The sequence below is a fragment of the Stigmatopora nigra genome, chromosome 4, assembly GCF_051989575.1.
Source record: "Stigmatopora nigra isolate UIUO_SnigA chromosome 4, RoL_Snig_1.1, whole genome shotgun sequence".
Lineage (NCBI taxonomy): Eukaryota > Metazoa > Chordata > Actinopteri > Syngnathiformes > Syngnathidae > Stigmatopora > Stigmatopora nigra.
Window position 1 is genome coordinate 4210322 of NC_135511.1, and position 20505 is coordinate 4230826.

At 39.9% G+C, this 20505-nt stretch overlaps 2 protein-coding genes across 5 annotated transcripts in view; both read left to right on the forward strand.

The window, feature by feature from the left end:
- The first annotated feature begins 240 nt into the window (after positions 1 to 240).
- Positions 241 to 15855, forward strand: abhd17b (abhydrolase domain containing 17B, depalmitoylase). Of its 4 annotated transcripts, none has more exons than XM_077715129.1 (5): positions 244 to 398; positions 482 to 577; positions 5057 to 5524; positions 12224 to 12403; positions 13537 to 15855. In XM_077715129.1, the coding sequence occupies exons 3-5, from the start codon at positions 5058 to 5060 to the stop codon at positions 13754 to 13756; spliced, it is 867 nt and encodes a 288-aa protein (XP_077571255.1). In that variant the 5' UTR covers positions 244 to 398; positions 482 to 577; position 5057; the 3' UTR covers positions 13757 to 15855. The 4 variants fall into 4 exon arrangements, with proteins under 4 accessions (XP_077571252.1, XP_077571254.1, XP_077571255.1 ...); XM_077715127.1 differs by having other exon boundaries at positions 245 to 398; positions 482 to 687; XM_077715126.1 differs by having other exon boundaries at positions 241 to 687.
- Positions 15856 to 16900: 1045 nt separating this feature from the next.
- Positions 16901 to 20505, forward strand: part of cemip2 (cell migration inducing hyaluronidase 2) — a 39068-nt gene continuing 35463 nt past the window's right edge. Inside the window, exons 1-2 of the mRNA XM_077715293.1 lie at positions 16901 to 17096; positions 17171 to 17223. The gene's annotated coding sequence lies outside the window, so the exon portion shown is untranslated. The remainder of the gene's footprint in view (positions 17097 to 17170; positions 17224 to 20505) is intronic.

A 20505-nucleotide genomic window follows, 5' to 3' on the forward strand; every position in this document is an offset into this window, starting at 1 on the left:
CTTACTCATACTTTTTCCCGACCCAAGACGGCCGCCAGTTACCTACACTAGCGACTCCGCCCTTATACGTCGAGAAAAAAATGTTCCAGTAGCGCCACATATGGTTAATGTTGATTGGTTCTAGTCGATATCAGTCAAAAAATCTGCCTCTCCTACTCGCAAAGACGACTCCACCCATTTAAGACATAGAAGAGATGCAATTGGTCGGCTAGGGACGTAAAGGCAGTGTCAATTGGTTTTCACCTCTGTCAATCACAAGCCTTTATCCGCTTGGAGCGATGATGTCTCATGATTTACATCCCATTATGAGTCAAGCGATACTGCGATTAACTTCGGGACGATAGGCGAGACGGACTGATGCTGAACCGCAAATAAGTTTATCAATCAGCGTTTATTTTGTACGTACCTATGTCACTTTCAACCCGTCTGGAATTTAATGGTTCCTGACCCGATTAACGAACCGCCGGGTTTCTATGGTAAGGAAAACCGAGGGCAGGAAGAAAAAGGAACCATCACGGAAGCTGCCAAAAGTGGAGGACGAAGCCTTTTCAACGTGAAAATCGTGCCTCGTGATTAGGTTTGCATCTCTTTCAGTCGTCTCGAAGGATAATATAAATTCATTTGTTTGGTTTGAAGACAATACAAAAGGTGTCGCCCAGAAGACTGAGGGGAACAACAGATATCTAGGTAATGTCACTTGCAGGTATCCTCATATTTTACCTTTATTAAGAGGGAGAGAGAGAGAGAGAGAGAAAGGACAAGACATCACTTGGAAATACGCTTCGGCGTGTATTGCTAATTACAACCACCCAACTAGTTAGTGTGACCTCAACCGACCAGTTTAGAATCAGTGTAATCTCGCTCACTCCTGCTTTTTTCCACCATTTTAGAGCGCCTGGCAATGCACCACAAGTAGGGCGAAAACGATGGACTGCTGGGCTTTTTAAGATAAAATAAACAAGCTCTCCCTGCCGTCCTGCTTTAGCTACTGTGCGATGCCCCGGCATCCTTCGCTAGATCAAATCGGGGCTTATTATTGATGTACTGCTAATTAAATTGACCGCAGATCACATGTCATCAAAATGCCCAGCACTGCCGGGCAAATACTTTATCCAAGTTGGACTCCATAAGATGCGTTTCATTAACATCTCATCTCATTTTCGGGACCGCTTTATCCTCACCAGGGTCGTGGGGGGTGCTGGAGCCTAGCCCATCTGATTTGGCCCAGAGGTGGGGGACACCCTGAATCGGTGGACTGCCAATTGCATGGCACAAGGACACAAACAAGGATTCACGTTCACACATACCTAGGGGCAATTTAAAGTGTCCAATCTGCCTACCATCCATGCATGTGGGAGGAAATCGGAGTACCTGGAGAAAACCCACGCAGGCCCGGGGAGAACATGCAAAGTCCACACAGGTGCACCGACTTGAATTTGAACCGAGGTCCCCCACTGTGAGGCCTACGTGCTAACCACTCAGCTGCCGGGCTGTCCAGTTTCATTAACAACTTTAGTATAATTGGATATTCAGGTCCTCAACAGTCTTGTTAGCATTTTTTATCAGGCGAGAATGGGCTCTAGGGATGCCACAAACGATGATTTTAATACTGGATTAATCACTGATGAATCAGATTATTTGGCTCTTATTTGCTTTTACTTTAAATGAGTTTACAGTCAAATCTCATTACTATGACACCCGACAGGACCGAGCAAAAGTGGCATAGTAACAAGGGTTTTTAAAAACGATTTTATTGTATAAAAAAGGCTTTATTTTCTCATGTTATCCATTAGCTCAGTCCAAAGCTCTCAAAAATTGTCACTGACGAATCATCTTTTGGTGGATCTTGAGCCTCTCATTGTCTAACTCAGTGGTCTCAAACAGGTTCCACATAGGGCCGCAGTGGGTCCTGGTTTTTGTTCCAACCGATCCAGTGCCGACATTTTCACTAATCAGGTGTCTTTAAAATAAGTAGCACTTGACTCTAATTAACTGATTGCACTTGCAAAAGGTATCCTTGTTGAGTTGGAATGAAAACCTGCACCCACTGCGGCTCTTTGAGGACCGGTTTGAGACCACTGGTCTAACTGAAGTCCGGGATGTGCATCAGCCCGGCCAGTTTCTTCGCCTTCACCTTGATGAGATCTCTGCTGACCGGCAGATTCTGTCCTCTTGCTTACTTCAGTCACATGAGCACCCCCTCATCGAGCTTTGGGTCTTGGAGCCTGCATCAACTTCATGCACTTTGATGGGACTCCAGCTGTGATTGATTTGATTGTTTCTCTTAACTTCGATGCTTATCTCCCTGGCTATCTTGGATTGGAGCGTCGATGATCTCCTTCTCCTGCAATGTAAAGTCACTTCTCTTGCATTTCTGAGCTGACATTGTGGGCTAAATTTGAAAAATAAATGAATTCTAAACTATAACACAAAATAGTGACGTTGTAGCGAGATGGGGGCGGGGGGCATAGTAAATTTATTTTGTATTGAAGTTTGTCAGGACTGAGCGAGAGTAGCATAGTAACAATATTTAACTATCTCTCAGACGCCCATCCATTTGAATTGGGCTGGCTGGCAGTGAATATTATGTCCATTCATTGACTTCAAATGGATTGGCCTTCTATTGTGGTCAATGGTGAAGTCTTTTTTCATTCATTCATTTTCTCAACCGCTTGACCCTCATCAGGGTGACGGGGGGAGGCAGATGACTTTGGGCTGGAGGGAAGGGACACCCTGAATCGGGGGGCTAGCCAATCGAAGGGCACGAGGAGACAGACAACCGTTTACACCCACACTCATACCTAGGGGCAATTTAGAGTGTCCAATCAGCCTACCATGCATGTCGAGCGCAGGATCCCAGAGCTCTGAGGCAGACGTGCTAATCACTCGCGGCGCCGGGCCGCCCTGTCAATGGTAAACTGTAAATTATAAGAGTAACAACTTGTCATCAAGAAATACAGATCTCGTAGTAAATTTTTACCAGCATGACATGTCATCAACAAAATAAAAACTGCAAACAACACCACACTTCCACTCTCTTCTTGCATCCTAGTTGGTGCACTGAGAAATTATAAGGCTTTTTCTTCATCATCTGATGCTTGGATAATGGCCAGCCAGCTAAATGGCAACTATTGTTACTGCCTTCAAGCTGGACTCATTGATTTTTGACTGCATGTCTACATCGATAAGATGGTCCCTTGATGCAGTTTTGTTGTGGCCAGTAAATGTAAGGTTGTAGTCACCCAATTGAAAAAAGGAAGGGTGGGGAAATCTCATGTGATTGTGGGACATGCATTGGCCTAGAGGCATGTGGCAAATGCTACAGAAAGGGCTTTCACTCTTTGAGACACGCAGTGAAGCACAGAAGCAGAAGTACTTTGTACACTTGATACATTACGTGATACAATCTTATTCTTAAGCCCTGTATGTGGAACGGAGACCAGAGTTCTTCATTTCATCACCTATGTCTGATAATAGACACTTAAAGAAAGGCCCAGTTATTGCTGGAAGGGAAAAATACTTTTCATTGTTCTAACAAGGCCAATTTTACCAAAGATGGGCTTCTGTAAAGGGCCACCTAGTTGTTTGACTTTGGTGCAGGCATTTTGGGCTTGATTCCCACTTTTTGGTGGTGTGATTGTGAGCGTGAATGGTTGTCTGTCAATCGGTGTATTTTTACGGCTGACTGGCGACCAGTCAAATGTGTAGTTATCCTTCTGACTGGTCAGCTAAGACAGGCTCCAGCAACCCTTAAGAGGTCACAGAGTATGGGAGATGAATGTATTCTTCTGTAAAATACAAAACTCGATGTTTCATAACTAAGTAATCGGTTTAAAATGTAAAACCACTAGCAAACTGGATAATTCATCTTGTCTATATGTTTCTATGCTTCTTTTCCAGGAGCATCAAATAATTATCCTTAGGTGGGGGTCAGGTGCCAATTGAATGATGCTAGAGTGCTTTTAAAGCCTCCGGGCAGACAGAGATCTGGCTCTATTTACAGATGGGGCTGTGTCCTTATTAACCTGTTTTTCCATATTTCTGCATTAAATTCCATTTGTCCCCAACAACTAAGCCGTTCTACATTAAATTTTATCATGAACAATGCTTTATTTTTCTAATTGATGTTTTTTTATTTATTTTTTTAAATAATGATAATTTCCTCGATGACATAGGGAGTACAAGTGTGTTACTTTGATGGGAATATCTTAAGAAAAATCATCACAAGTGGTATTTCTGAGATACTGTATGAACCAAAAGCATATTATTATTTCTTCATATGCCTGGCTTTGAAAATGCAAAATATCAAATTATTCAATTTGAAAACCAAAACATGTATCTGGGTGAAAACCTGATGCTTCCTAATTACAGAAATTATAATTTCTTAACAGATGTTTAAGATGTTGTGGCAGCCATATTGCTTCTAAGTTATAAGAGAAATATCTCAATTATTTCGATGGTTCGTATGACTCCAATAGTTGTCACAAGTGAAATTTTGTTTCATTTCAAAATCAAGGCTACTCGCGTCTGGCCAGTCAGAGCACGCTGAACTATAGGCTTAGATGACTGTGCCCTAGCTAACATGGCAGTTTTGTGCATGTCGTGTTTTTATGCACATATAAGCCACACCCTCAATTCAGTAATTTTTTTGTGCAACAAAAGCAGCTTATATGCAAGTATAGAATATATGTAGCAAGTATATAATGCATAGAAGCAGCAACAACCTCAAAGCCTTGACCTGAAGAGCAGGCGTGACGTGTCGTTTATTTTAGACGAGGCTGCAAGTACCACGTACAAAAAGATCCTGATGAGCCTGATGATTGTTAAGAGTCATATATGCGTGTTCAAAGAGGTGCGTATTTCACTGTTGTGGTACAAAGGAGATATCTGTGCTGAAATAACCCAGTTTTAAATAGGTTTTTTCACATCAACCAGTCGAATTAAAAAAAAAAAAAAACAAAAAAAAAAACACACGCACACAAAAAAACATACTACCTATATGTGTCAAATTCCTAATGGATATATACTCTAAAACCAATTATCTTTCTCTTTCAAGGATGAATCACTTATCCTTCAGTGAGCTTTGTTGCCTCTTCTGCTGCCCACCTTGCCCCAGCAAAATCACAGCCAAACTGGCTTTCCTGCCCCCGGAGCCCACCTACACTTTGATGTGCGATGAGAGTGGCAGCCGCTGGACGCTCCACTTGTCCGATCGTGCTGACTGGCAGTACTCGTCTCGTGAGAAGGAAGCTATCGAGTGTTTTATGACGCGCACCTCTAGGGGAAACCGCATCGCCTGCATGTTTGTCCGCTGCTCGCCCAGCGCCCGATACACGCTCTTGTTCTCCCACGGGAATGCGGTGGACCTGGGCCAGATGAGCAGCTTCTACATTGGTCTGGGTTCCCGGATCAACTGCAACGTCTTTTCCTACGACTACTCTGGCTATGGTGCCAGTTCTGGGAAACCCTCCGAGAAGAATTTGTACGCTGATGTCGACGCTGCCTGGCAAGCGCTCCGCTCACGGTAAGCAGGGTTGAAATTGACTGATGTATGCTTATTACGTAGAGTCTGTGGCTGAGAATGGTAAACATCAAATGGGAGTGTTTGCATGTGGATTTTCCGAAGCCTTAAAATCATTATTTTTTCTGACCATTTTTATTTTCCTACACAGAAGATTTTAAACATCAATTTTCCAAATACTAAAACATGCAGTTTTTGAGTAAATGTACTTATCCTGAGACCAAATCTAAAATACCAGAGTAAAAAAAATCTGTTGTCTTTTCCCTCCAAATAACCACATTTAATCTCATTCATTCATTTTTTTAACTGTTTATCCCTGGGGCTCTTGGAGTTCCCAGGCAACACATCCTGGATCAGTGTCCAGCCAATCGCAGGGCACAATAAGACGGACAACCATTCATGCACGCACTCGTGCCAAATGGCAATTTCGTTATCAACTAGCCTAGCCTGTATGTTTTTGGGATGTGCGTGCCACAGAAAACCTCTGATCGTATGGTACTTTACATTATTCATGTTTAAGTGTTACTCTGCCAAGTATGATTTTTTTAAAATGTTTTTATTTTCCCACTGCTCTATAAATACTTTTTTTAGCACTTTAATTAAAAAAAAGAAAACTCTAAAAACCCAATGTTTTTACAACACCCAATTCCAATCTTCTCTAAAAGGCTTAACATATTTTCACACCTATTTGGCCCACTTAAAAGTCTAAAATTTTCCCTAAAATTCTCAATGTGCACAATCTGTTGATGTGTTTTGTCTGTGCACTAAACTAAATTTTGTATGGCTCTGACCGCTTGAGTGACTGGTTTTATTTCTTGCCGACACGCCACTTATTGCGATCAACCCAGCGGACATTCACCCTAAAAAAAGCCTCCCTGTGCATTCCAAGCATTACGGTAAATCCATTCAAAACATCCCAGGGGAGTGGCAAGGCATTTGACTTCTGCAGTGCTTTTAATCCTCAAAAACACTCTCAATACTTAAAGAAATAACATATCAGAGCTATACAGAGGAAATGCCCGACGTGAATGACAAAACAATGCGGGTATGAACGCTTGGAAAATAGACTGAAGCCATGGATTGTACAAAATTTAACAGCTTTGCTAACGGATTGATAACAGATATTGTAGTTCGGACAGGCAGCGTTGCACGAGTTACGTGACATTTTGGAATCAATTGTCGATGCCGATATAACAGCGAGAAGAATCATAAGCTCGGGAGTGATTCGTGTAGCGACTTACAATGGATTGTGGATGACTGGGCTCAGTACTGTACTTCGAGCTTTCCCCAAAGCTGGAATCAAGTTCCCGGAATACACAACTCTGACTGACAGTGGAGCATCATGTTAAACGTGGAACTCTTTATATCAGAGTGTACCTTTTGACCTCAATAAAGCATTATCAAACTTAGTTTTGCCCGTGTTGCCTTTAAACAAACACGCTAGTGCCAATCCTAACGTATGCTAGTGGATAGCATAACATACGCTAGCGGGTAGCATAACATAGGTATGCTAGCTAACCTACGCAAGCCTAGTGTTTTGCTAAGGCCCTATCGGACGAGGCGTTCAATGTATTGTCAAAAAACAGAAAATATACCCGCAAATGAGACTGCGCCCTATTACACGGTGTGTTTTATAGGTTTGAAAATACAGTACTAACTTCCAATTACGTGGTCAGATTGGGGACATCCCTTATTAGTTTACTTCTGGGTTATTATGTTGTTTGTAACCCTTTTCTTATTCACTGCCCCTACAGCAATAGGAATTATATTTATTTAAACTGGGTGGCAATTTTTTGGTTATTCTACTATGACTTCTTTCTATTAATGTGATGTTTGACTTGTGCATCCAGTCGGGCTGCCGAGATAAAATAATCAAGAATTAAATTAATTGAAAAGCATTTTGATAATAACTTCAAAAAACGTAAAAGAAAAGAAAAAAAAATGTAAAATAATTCTGATCTTATCTAATTTTCTGAACCGCTTCATCCTCATTAGGGTTGTGGGGGGTACTCCAATAATTATTTACAAAATACATTTTTTAAACTATAAATACTTTGAGCCTAAAACTAAGAAAATATCCTTTTGATTTATTTTTCCAATTGTTGTATTTATAAAAAAAATGACTTAATTATTAAATATTTAGGTATTAAGTATATTTTTTAATTACATTGTTGTGCAACCCTAGTGTCTGTTTGTTTATAAGGAGGAGCAGAAGAGGAAAACTATGTTTTTGATTTCCTGCTCTAAGACATGCATACGGTGAACAAAAGCTTCGGCTAAAATGGTTGGCTATCGTGAACTGGAAGAACATGAGCTGCTTCTGTTTCTAAAAATGGATTTCCTTTGACACCTACTGCATTTTAGCAAGTTTTTATGCAGCCCTCTAATTGTTTTAATGACCTGCTATTAGTTGACCTATCATTGTCAGTCACATGAATTTCTTCAGGGAAAAAATAGGTTTAACAATGTTGCCCAAAGTAAATTTAGAACATTTTCTCTTCATTTATTGGGTTTTACCCTCTTTGCTCAATGTCAGCCCATGCCTTATAACATGCAAATTCTATTTATTGCCCATTGACCGGGTTTATGAAGAGACATATTTTGAATGCTACTGACGAAACGGGATGTCCAATCTTGTACAATCATCTAGCTTTGATATCAAAATCTACAAATAAGAGGAAGATAGCGATGACTGATTGACTAATCGCCCATAGTTTGGCCATGAGTCTTTTTATTGGGCGTTGGCTGTCATCTGGTTTACTACAATGTGCGTCACTTGTAACCTCCTCCCTTGAAATGTTTGCTTAGTCATGGGACAAGAAGTTCTTTCACCTGAGCAGGGAGTGGTTCAGCTATTGAGTCATTGCGCTCCAAAGCAGAAGACCAATTATCATTCTAAAAATGACTAAAGCTGGTCGTGCATTGTGAAAATTGGAACATATGCTCGTGTTTCTCGGTTGAATTGGATAATTTCCTTTGCTATCGGTGATAAAAACCGGGACAGCAGTCTAGCCGGCCAGTGTAATCTTCAGTGGTAACCTAGCAACTGATTTTCAATGAGCATTCAGACCTAGGTCTTCCCACACTGTGGCCAAGCAAAAACAAACAACCAACTCACTTCCTGCCTCATTGGTATATAGAGGAAGTACCGCTATCAAGGAAAACAATAAGGCTCCCATTGATTGGGCGTCTACTAGAAGGATGAAAACAGCCATAATGATTGGACCTCTATCTTAGTCACTGGCAATGGAAGAATTTTTAAAGAGGTAGTCTACAATAGGTTTTTCAATTGTGCCATATTTCGACATTTCTCAATGATACAAAATAATAGTAATAGTTATGAAAAAGAATGTGGATGGCCCAGCAGAAGTGTGGTTAGCCCGTCAGCCTCGCAGTTCTGCGTCATGGCTTAGATCCTAGGTCCGTCCTCACTGTGTGGAATTTTCAATGGTTTTCCTAAGCTCGCGTGGGTTTTCTCTGTGTACTCCGGTTTCTTCCCGCACCCCAAAATCACGCAGGGTAGGCTAGTTGGACACTCTAAATACCCCTTTTAGATATGCAAGTGAGCCTGAATGGTTGTCCTTTGTCTCCTTGTTCCCTGCGATTGGCTGGCCTCCGATTCAGGGTGTCCCCTGCCTTGTGCCCTTATTTCCTGGGATAATATCCAAATGTTTTTTTTTTTTATATCAATCACTGTCAATGACAGACAATGAGTTAATACTTAAACATAAATAAATACATTTGGAAAAACAGAATACAGATCCTTTGAAAATTGTTATCTGGCCCGATTTCCGATACATGGAATTGAGCATTGCCAACAGAAGCCAACGTCATAATGTTTACTGTGATGGTGGTAAAAGTATTCTTTGATCTGGTAAAGTGTAAAGTACTCTTTTGTATGGAAATGCAACCAAAAGTCAAGATCAAGTTAATTGACATATGACACATAACCCCGGAGTCATGTCAAGACGAATACGTATATGTGGGCAATAAACATTGGTCACATGGCTGGGTATGGTACAGTGAGGTCTGTCCAAGGCTAGATTGTCGTTTAGTGTTTTAGTTTGATTTGCTAAGAGGCAATTTAAACACAAGTGCAGCTCCTTTGCTAGATGCTGCCAAGACAGAAAGCAGATTGTTTTATCTCTAGTCTTTCCACTTGCACCGAATGCGGCTTGTTGCTTTGTCATTTTGAATGATATTCCTTGTATGAATCACCTACTGTACCCTGTTTTTCCTGATAAGCATGCGGACAATATTGTAACATGGACTTTATTGTGAACTGAAGTCATGATGGTTGTTGTTGTGAAATTGGCGTATATGAGAAACGTGTTACATGGTGTGGTTGGGCCTTCGACTAATGCTCCAGTGTGACTTCTACATTGATTTATCCTCTTTATTGTGTATTCTCTGTCTTATGTGACTTATCTAAAAAAAAAAAGAGTAATCACTGTTTATTTTTGCGATTAGTTAACTCATACTTGTGTCTATCATGTGGGAGGGGCAGTTGAGCATTAGTTCATTTGCCCTTCCTAGCCCAAATAGATTGGACGCTCTGCGTCGTCAGTGGTACTAAAACATAAGCTTTTGTAACCAGTCTTCCTTTTTTCAAATGAAAGGCTATTGGTATCATAGCATGCAATGAGTAGAATACTGTGGTGAAACAAAATCAAGTTCAGAGACTTGCTTGGGGCTGAAACCAGTGTGCATTTTTAATTTTTTTCAAATTTATATTAACATTGTATTCATCTGTAAGTGTATTTCTGATTATGAAAAAATATAAAATATCAATATTGAGTGGTTAACGCGTCCGCCTTACTGCTTTGGGGTGTTTGGTTCAAATCCAGGTCGGTCCCAGTTTGGAGTTTGTACTCGGGTTTCTTCCCACATTCCAAAGACATGCATGGTAGGCTGATTGGACGCTCGAAATTACCCCAAGGTATGGGTGTGAGTGGGAATGGTGATCCGTCTGTTTGTGCCATGCGATACAGGGGGTGTCCCCGCCTTTGGGCCAAAGTCAGCTGGGATAGGCTCCAGCACTACCCGCGACCCTATTGAGGATAAAGCGGTTCAGAAAATGAATGAATGAATATAATTTGCATTAATACAATTTAAAATCTTTATAAAACAATGTGTCTGGCCTGGGAAGACGAACTTGTGGAGAAGCACTATACAATACCGTCATACGCTGCTGAGGGTATGATGACTACTAGGCTTTTTGTCAAGTCAATGATGACGACAATGCCTATGTCTGATTTTTTTTAAAATAATCAGTAATATTTAATTTTTGGAAAATTACCAAAATAGTCACTTGATTTTGAAATAGTTAAATGTCTTAAGTGTGGTAACCTACTCATTGTCCGTGAAAGGCTTAAAATATCGAATAGAAGCCCTCCCAGTTCAAACAGATTTCTGTAAAATGCATGGAATGTGTTGATGAAAGTAACTGGTTCTTTTTTTATTTCTTTATTTCATTACTGTTATTTTGATGACAACAGTGCCAATAATTCCACAAACAATAAAAAGCAGCACATGGTTCATGTTGTTCTTGATAGTAGTCAGGTGTCAAGCTCAGAGAAAACAGTAGGCCAGTGTTCTCTGCTTGGATTTGGCATAGTCAGCTGACAGGCTGCTCGCTCCGGCGCGCCGTGATCAAAATAATCGGCTGTGGAATGTCTTTACTTTGGCCTTTTTTACGGGTGTGTGGATTGGTGACAGTAAATTTCCAATCTCACCTTGACATCTTTGCTGCCATTGATGGCCATAGATGTCAAATCCACTTCAACTGCAATGGTTGGGATGAACAAATGTGCCCAGGCCAAACAGATTGAGCCTCAATTTAAGACAATGAAATAATTCATGAAATAACATTGGACTATTTAGAAATTGAAAGTGTTGAATTCCCCTTGGTACAAATGTTAATATGCCAAAATAATGGAGAGCGTATATATTTATATAAAGTACATAGATGTTTTTTTTTACATAGAAAAAAAATTAAGATTGAAAAATATCACCTGTTTTTGCATTTAAGTAGTTGGAAAATCAATTTGGAAAGTTAATTAATATACAAAATTATAATAAAAATCAAATCATCAACAACAAAAAGAAATAATAAAATAGATATGATTTTATATATAATGTAAATAAGTGACAACAGGCATTCAAGTTTTAGAAGCAAACATAGTATATAAAAGAAATTTTATGAATAAGTCACACTAAATACAACAATTTCTGTATTGCCTGAATATAAAATGACCCACTCGTTTTCAAGTTTGAAAAAATACAATTCAATTTTTATACAGTAAATAATTACAGGACAATTTGAAACAAGTAATTATAGCAACATATTCAAAAGAAATGGCCTGTTTTGCCTCATTCAAATACAAAAACTAGTAATCACATTTCAACGTCTTGCATTTAAATAGGAAAACTTAAGTGCAATCACATTTGTGAATGAATGGGGTATGTTTTTTTTAAATGTAAATTAACCAATCTACTGTGATAAAACTAAAACATTGCAATAAGGTATTCGACAATCAACTTTCCCGATGAATTTGATTAGTTCTAACACCTCTTTTCAGTGCCATTGGCAGCAATAGACGCCCAATTTATTTGAACTGGAAATTCTAGCGGCGATTGAATAATTAATATTAAATGCACTGAAAATTCCCCCAAGTGACTCGAGCGTGTCTTTCCCCACAGGTATGGCATCCGTCCAGAAAGCGTGATTGTGTACGGCCAGAGTATTGGTACGGTGCCTTCTGTGGACTTGGCCTCTCGCTACGAGAGTGCTGCAGTCATCCTGCACTCCCCCCTCACCTCCGGCATGAGGGTGGCCTTCCCTGACACCAAGAAGACTTACTGTTTTGACGCCTTTCCCAAGTAAGTCAGGAGATGGAGGTATGGTGTGGTGATGGTGGTGGGGTTAATAAAATCATTTTTGTGATTGTCTTTGACTGTTTTTCTCCTTTTTCACACAGTGATTTTTAGGTTGTTTTCTGACCACTTCTGCCTTTATTAGAGTGTTAGTCGGTCAGGTGTGTTGCTTCACTAAGAATCATTGTCTGTGAAAAAGGAACAAAAACGGTCAAAGAATCATAATAGAAGATAAAATGAACTTAATATAACCATTATTTTGATATTCGGCCATAGTTTTGAGTTCATGAATAGTTTGAATCTTATGTTAAGTACTACTCACTTACTAGCTGGTTGATTTGCCCCCCTACCAGTCCAAATGGATTGGATGTCCAGCGCCCTCAACGGCATTGAAAGATGAGGATTTACAGTTACCTCCTACTTTTAAATGAATTTAAACAATGAGGAGTAACAAAAACAAAGGGGTGCATGTTATATTCAAATAAATAATTTAAATAAAACAGTTCTTTCTTTTAGATATCGCATCAAAGTACAAAATTAGCTCGTTTTTGCAATGAAACAAGATGAGATATTTACAAATGGCAGAAAATTTATTTGTACATCCACTTTTTGTCTTCAATGCGCAGTTCCAGCAAAAAAATAAAGTCCACTATAATCTAACAGGGTGGTCCAATGGTTGAGTGTTTAATGTGTTGGCATCACAGTTCTGAGATCGAGAGCTCAAACCCAAGTTCGGACCTTCCTGTGTGGAGTTTGCAAAATCTCCCTGGGCTTGTGTAGGTTTTCTCTGGGTACTCCGGTTTACTCCCACATCCCAAAAACATATTAATGGCAGTTGGAAACACTAAATTGCCCCTAAGTATGAGTGTATGCGTGAACGGTTATGCGCCTTTTGGTGCTCTTCAATTCTCTGGCCATCAATTCAGGGGTGTCCCCACCTGGTGTCTGTAGTTGGCTGGGATAGGCTCCAGCACTCCATGTGACCATCGTGAGGATAAGCCATGTGGAAAAGGAATGAACACAATTTACATATGATCAGATGAGTGGAGGCATGTCAAAAATAAGTGGGGATTTGTCGGTTTTGAAAATATTGGTTTGTTGGCTCCCTATTTGACCTATGCGAACTTTTGTCTCCAAAGCATTGACAAGATTTCAAAAGTGACTTCGCCAGTCCTGGTGATCCACGGCACGGATGACGAGGTCATTGACTTCTCCCACGGACTGGCGCTGTATGAGCGATGCCAGCGCCCCGTGGAGCCACTCTGGGTGGAAGGAGCCGGACACAATGACGTGGAACTCTACGGACAGTACCTGGAGAGACTGAAGCAGTTCGTTGCGCATGAGCTGGTGAACTTGTAGAGGAGGAAAGATTTTCGGAGTCCGTTGGTAGTTGGTTTTGTTCGATTCTTCAGATTTTTTTGCTGGGTTGCAGGCGCCATTGACCTGTGGGGAGATGCTAGTGGTGGAATTTTGATGATAAACCACCTCGGAGCCCCACTTCCCTCTGGTCCATTCTGCTGCAACTGTGAACTTTTGAACACACTTCTTTTTCTCTTCTGTCTGGAATTATTTTTTTTTTTCAACATGTTGCACAATTGCACAATGCTTCGGTATGCAAATGCAGGAGGAAGGAGATGACATAAAAGTTGAAGGAGAGCCTGTGTGACTTTTTTTTCTGCCTTTTACTAAGAACGACGTCCTCAGTTGTTAAAGGAGACCTTTGAGCCGGCCGCAATGGTGCTGACCTTCTCACTAACAGCCTTGATCCAAACTGGAAGGCACGCTCCGATCCAATTTACAGTTTTTTTTGTATCATTGCAGTATGTATACATGATATTTGCACATATCAACTGTCACTGAAGAACTGTGAGACAAACTGCTGTGCCGGTCTGTCCCTGTTGCCAAATGTTTAGTAGAATATATTGCAACGAGGTGGGCTCCACACTTTATCATATTATTTTTACTCTCAGATTAGTATCACTATGCAGACATGAGTTTTCAACAATTGTTTTTTCTGACAGTGTTTCTTTCTCTTTTGTTAGCTTTTGGGGTGTTTGAGAATCCATATCTATAGCTAATGTTAAAGATACTGCTTGTATAACTACTATTTAATAGAATACATCTTACATATGTTGAAAAATAAATACTGCTAATGCCCATCCAGGCCTATATTGGCACCTGGAGTCCTTATTTATGTTCAGGAAGATAACTGATGATTTTTTATTTTTTTTCCCACTGCATTTAGTAACTGTATTTTTAGAGTATAAGTCGCACTAGTCAAAAACTGTATTACAAATTCTAAGTCAAATTTTGTTTTACAGTAACAAACCAACAACAAACAATTCATCTTGAGTTTAATATTTTTAAGTAGTTGGCTACCACCTATGGCGAGAAGGAGGTGCAAGTTAACAAATGTTTATTAACAAAAAATATTTATCAATATAACAATTGAGACATGGTATTCACATTTGGATGTCCTGTTTTGAGACATATAGGCGACATACCACACCACAAACTAATATTACATTATCCAAAATGTATTGCCCACATATAGTATGTGCATGCCAGTTGTTTAAGATCTTTTTTAATGGCCCAAAATCCTATGAAGACTTAATAACAAACAAAGAACAATAGGCTTAGTAGTTCTACAGTATGTTGGCCAAAACGTTAACCTGGCTATTCAGCCACACAAAGTGTAAACGACACATAACTTTATGCAATTTTTTTTGGGATGTGTTGGTGGTCAGTGTGAAGTAACATTTAAACCAATGGACTTTTATGTTGTAATAGATACAATTCAAACAGGAAAAGAGGATGGGGGGGGGGGGGGTGCAATTTAATGCCTGAGAAATACGGTCTACAGTCTATAACGTCATAGATCAGCATTAAAAGGCCCTTGTTTTACTTACACGCTCTTGCCTGCATGCCATTTCTGAGTCCATTGTTGATGGTTTACTTGCCCTTTTATTGCTGAGTGAACCCATTTCAATGTATACTAATGATTATTTACTATCAGAGCTGAGATAAGCAAATGTCAATGTTCAAACAATGCCAATCCCTATTTGTTTTTGGCCTACAAGCCGGAAATCAGGTATGAAGTTGGACCATATTGAAGTTGCGTATCCTTGCGTCGCATCGACTGATCGGTCCTGGGATTCTCTTTTTACAAGATTACCATTCATTTATGTTTAAGCAAGATTACACCTTTGTGCAATTTGTACATAGATCATTATATTATGCTTGTGCTTTTTGTTCCACAAAAAAGCAGTTGCCATCTCTTATACTGGATTTTTGATGTCAGATCAAGGTACAGTCCTCAATGTTTTGTATCGCTCTGATTCAGGATTTTTTCTTTTTCGTACCGCATATTTCGATATAAATGGAACTCAAACTGTAATGACAATATTAACTTAAGCGACTTAAGCGGATGGCAAGAATAAAATGTTCATTTAGAGGAACTTTTGTCTGAGTCTGACCCTTTTTTTGCTTGAATTTAAACAACTTTAGGCATTTAATCCATGGTAAATGTGGATGACAGATGAATGACAGAATACAATATTATTGTTTTTCTCAGGTGTTCAAAGACTTATTTGCAGCTGTATAACACAAATAAATTTATTTAAATCAAATAAATCAAACATTGTAATTACTGGATTTTTATTTTAAGATTATCTCTGTCACAATGGACATGCACAGTGGACATGAATGAATAATTTTAACGGGGGGAGGGAGGGATCCAATTGATGAACAATTAAAAAATAAAATTTCACTCCCAATGATCTGAATTTGAAATTAATTTATCAAAGCAACCTTACTAATAAATTGATTTGTTTATAATAATCTGAATCAATGAGATTATGTTCCAGAGTGAATGTTTACTTATACAAGAAAAATATTACACTATAAGTATATGGTAAAAAAAGCATACTGTGGATTTACTGCATATTTGACTTTGATACTAAACCAAGATAATTGAATTGAATTTAATGACTTTATAGGCCATTATTCTAGTATAATGAGATCTAAAGCCTCACCATGAAGTGCACAAAAACAACAAAAGACAAAAAATAACTAATCAAATAATAATAATAAATAAATAAATACTAAGTAGTCAACAACATAAATAAAATGGGAAAATACTTGAAAATTGAGCAATAACAAAAAAATTGTGCTCAATTGACTGCAATGAAGTGCTGGGCCCGACGCAAAATGGCCGACCCTGTGCAATTTAGCTCTCATTTCGCATCAGGCATCGAGCCTTGTTTTTATGATATCTACTGCCAAGCCCAGCTATATTTTATTCCTGCCAGCAGATGACGGTATCACATTGATTTTAACAAGTCCCTCCCGTAGCAGACCAGTGCCCCATTTTGAGACGTTCAAGAACTCATTAAAGAAAGACTAAGCACTATTAAGATGGATAGACAATGTGTTCGTTGAAAAACACAGCTGTCATCAAACGTTCCATCAGGCGCTACAAATATCGCAAAATGTATCATTTGAATTCATAAAAATCATTTTAACTAGCCCCAACACGAGAAATCGAAGGATAAAATTGTCTCCTACTCTATTCGTCTGTCTCTTAACGCATCGTCACTTCCTTTCCGAACGTGTTCAGGGTTGACCCGACTGTTGGAGGCGGCTGGGGGGAAACGACTGCCCCTCGACAGGCACACAAAACCCACCATGTGTACAAAAGGTGTGTATAAAAGCCACGCGCAGAGCCTGCGGTGAGGGTGAAGCTACTTGCTGCGTCTAAGAGTTGACTTTCAGAGCGGATGGACCAGAGCGGCAGCGAGAGCAGGACAGCAAGACCACCGCCGAAGGTAACTCGCGAGCGGCTTCAGGATGCCTCGTTGTTGGCGTCTACGAAAAAAAAGGAAAAGGCTTCTAATGGTTCTATGTTTTGACTCTGCGTGGTATGTTACATCTTTATTTTGTGGCCAGCTGTCAAAAGTTGACAGACGAAGTGTTAACGAGTAATTAAGAATCTCGATCTTCCGCTTTTTGTGTTAATTGTGGTCAAAACAAGACCGTAAATCATTATTTGTACTGTTGCTTGAGCAGAAGCGGAACCCTTTTAATGTAAGATACTGGAAGTGATGAGTGGGGCAAGAATAAGGCGAATATAGTACATACTGCGTTCCACAGATCGTTAACCAACTGGTTGCCATTGACAGCGCGAGACGTCCAATCCAGACCACAATGGTACCCAATTAGTCATTTAACAGACAGGACTCGTGTTGATTTTTGAAAAGTCAAAACACATTTAACAATTGTCATTTATTTACTGAAATTCATTGAATAATTGAAAGCACATTTGTACCTATTTTAAAAATTGGATTTAAAAGGTGTGATTTTACCTTTAGTGTGTGTGTGTGTGTGTGTGTGTGTGTGTGAGAGAGAGAGAGAGAGAGAGAGAGAGGGGGGGGGCGTGTCCCCTTTTTACCGATTTACTGTTATGACAACAAATGAATCTCATGCATCCATCTCATCTAATTTTCCAAACCGCTTTATTCTCACCAGGCTGGGTGGTTGTGGTGGTAGTGGGTGGGTGGTTGGGTGATTGTGCGGGTGTGACGAGCCATTTTGTATTTGGTCGCTGGATCTTATCCCAGGGGGACACTCTGAATTGGTGGCCAACCGATCGCAGGGCACAAGGAGACAAACAACCATTCACACTCGCACCCATACTTGGGGCAATATAGAGTGTCCAATCAGCCTACCATGCTGGTCTTAGGAACGTGGGAAACCAAAGTATCCGGAGAAAACCCACGCAGGCCCGGGGAGAACAACTCAACTCAACACAGGTGGACACACCTGGATTTGAATAGAGGTTTCCCACTGTGAAGGTGACGCGCTAATCACTCGCGCCGCCAGGCTGCCCCCCGTGCATCTAATTTAACGGAATTAACAAAACCTGAAAAGGTCAGCGCAACTTTTGTATACAGTGTTCCCTCGGTTATCGCAGCTATTGGGGACCGGGACCACCCCGCAATAGCTGCATTTCCGCAAAGTAGGCGTGTCCCTCCAAAAATGCTTAAAGAAACGTATAAAACGTGCACACAAGCACCACCAAGCAAAAACATCATAATAGTCTGGATGGAGGATCTTCTGCAGTTTTTTTGCACGTAAGAAACATCGTTATTGGGAGTTGTGAACATTGTTTTTTTGGGCGGTGAAGGTGCGCCTGTAAACAGCCATGACGTCATCAATGTTATTGACCATTTCTTTGGCCTTTTTTTGATACAATTACTAATTCTTATTGAATATTTTTTCCACCTCTTGTAAAATGATGTAATTTATAATTTCTTAACTTAATATCTTTAAATTTTTTATTTTTTATTTTCCGCGTCCGCGATAGCTGAAGCGCGAAGTAGCGAGGGAATACTGTATTTTAGAATATATAAATATGTTTTAATCCTTTACAGTGCTAACATCAAACATTGTTTTCTTGTTGAATTTGATAACTTTTGTCCTATCTTCTACAATTTTTAGGAGTGATATTCTACCAACCTCCCTCCTTCCTTGCGAGATTTTACGCAAGCGTAGCTAAACTCCGTCAAATCAATGTACACACTATTACCTCGTGTATCACAGTTAGTAGGTTCCAACACCATCCACAATACTTCAATAAACACAATGTAGGGACAGTGTTTTTACGTGACTATTTAATATCATTTCGCCTTTCAATATATTCAATACTTAGACTGTCTGTGCATAGGGGAAGAAATAATACAGAAATATAAAGTTCCAATTGACTGGAAACCAATTCAGGGTGTGCCTTCTGTTCGTAGTTGGCTGGGATAGGCTCCAGCACCCCCATGACTCTTGTGAGAATAAGTGGTGAATAAATGAATATAAAGTTCTAAGTTTTGATTCTGTTGGATAGACCACATTAAAATGTCATAAAATAAATAATTTATCAAGTTTTTTGTAATTATAGCAGAACATGAACATTCAATTTTTGCTACCATGACTAACCCTGTTACATAACGATGAAACACCCGACTAAGTGATGTCACTTCCGCTTTCTCTGTGTCTTTGAGCAATGACTGGACCACATTATTTTATGTCTGGTGTTTGCTGCGCTCATGAATTTCATTTCAATTGCATCAAAAAAGTCTTGTATTGAACTTGCCTTGATCTATAAGAACCCTGATTAAATTACATAAAAACAGTTAGAATCGTAGGCAAGTTTTTTTTCCTAGTTTCAGTGTTGATGCTATTACCCCAAACTCACTAGATGGTCAAAAATAGTTCAAATTAATTTGTTTTTTGTTAACATCTTTTTTGATTATTTGTAGTCATCGGCTATCAATTTGTGAAATAATAATAATAACAATAATTGGACATGAGCTTTGTCATCATCATTGACTCGACAAAAGCCTAATTGTCATCATACCCAGAAACTGCGTATGACGAAATTGGTGGTGCTTCTCCACAAGGTGCGTTTTCCCGATAAAAGACCCAACCAAATAAGTGAAAATAATTTCAGACTCGTAATTTGGCATTCTGCTGTGATGGATACATTGCATCACCCCCCGAGCGGATCACTTACCTCTCACTGTCTTTCACTTACCTTCAGTCAGCCAGTAGGAGGCAGATCTCTTCCCAACGTTTTTTCATGTTACCTCACCCCAAAGTTATTACAGAAGGGACTGTGTGTCGTGTTACCGCATGTTTAGAGTCCTGATGGATGTGGGATAAAAACTGTCCTTAAGCCTATTTGTCTCTACTTTGTGAGACCTATAGTGTCTGCCAGAGGGCAGCAGCTGGAACAGATTGTGACCAGGGTGGTATGGGTCCCCGATGATGTTCCTTGCTCTATTGAGGTAACGAGGGCTGGCAATGTCTTCCAGTGATGGCAGAGACCAGCCGACGATCTTCTGGGCAGTGTTAATCACCCTCTGCATGACTTTTTTGTCTGCTGCCGTGCTTCCAGCGTACCATGCTGTGATGTAGTATGCCAGGATGCTCTCCACAGTAGCTCTATAGAAGGTTACCAGAAGCTTAGTGTCCAAGTTGTTCCTCCTGAGTATCCTGAGGAAATGGAGTCGTTTCTGGGCCTTCTTCACTACTACCGTGGTGTTTGTAGACTAGGAGAG

Excerpts from the sequence above, each read along its gene's own strand:
- abhd17b (XM_077715126.1), top strand. The coding sequence starts at position 5,058 with ATGAATCACTTATCCTTCAGTGAGCTTTGTTGCCTCTTCTGCTGCCCA. Across the intron at positions 5,525-12,223 it reads TGGCAAGCGCTCCGCTCACG|GTATGGCATCCGTCCAGAAA; the intron begins GTAAGCAGGGTT and ends CTTTCCCCACAG. Across the intron at positions 12,404-13,536 it reads TGTTTTGACGCCTTTCCCAA|CATTGACAAGATTTCAAAAG; the intron begins GTAAGTCAGGAG and ends TTGTCTCCAAAG.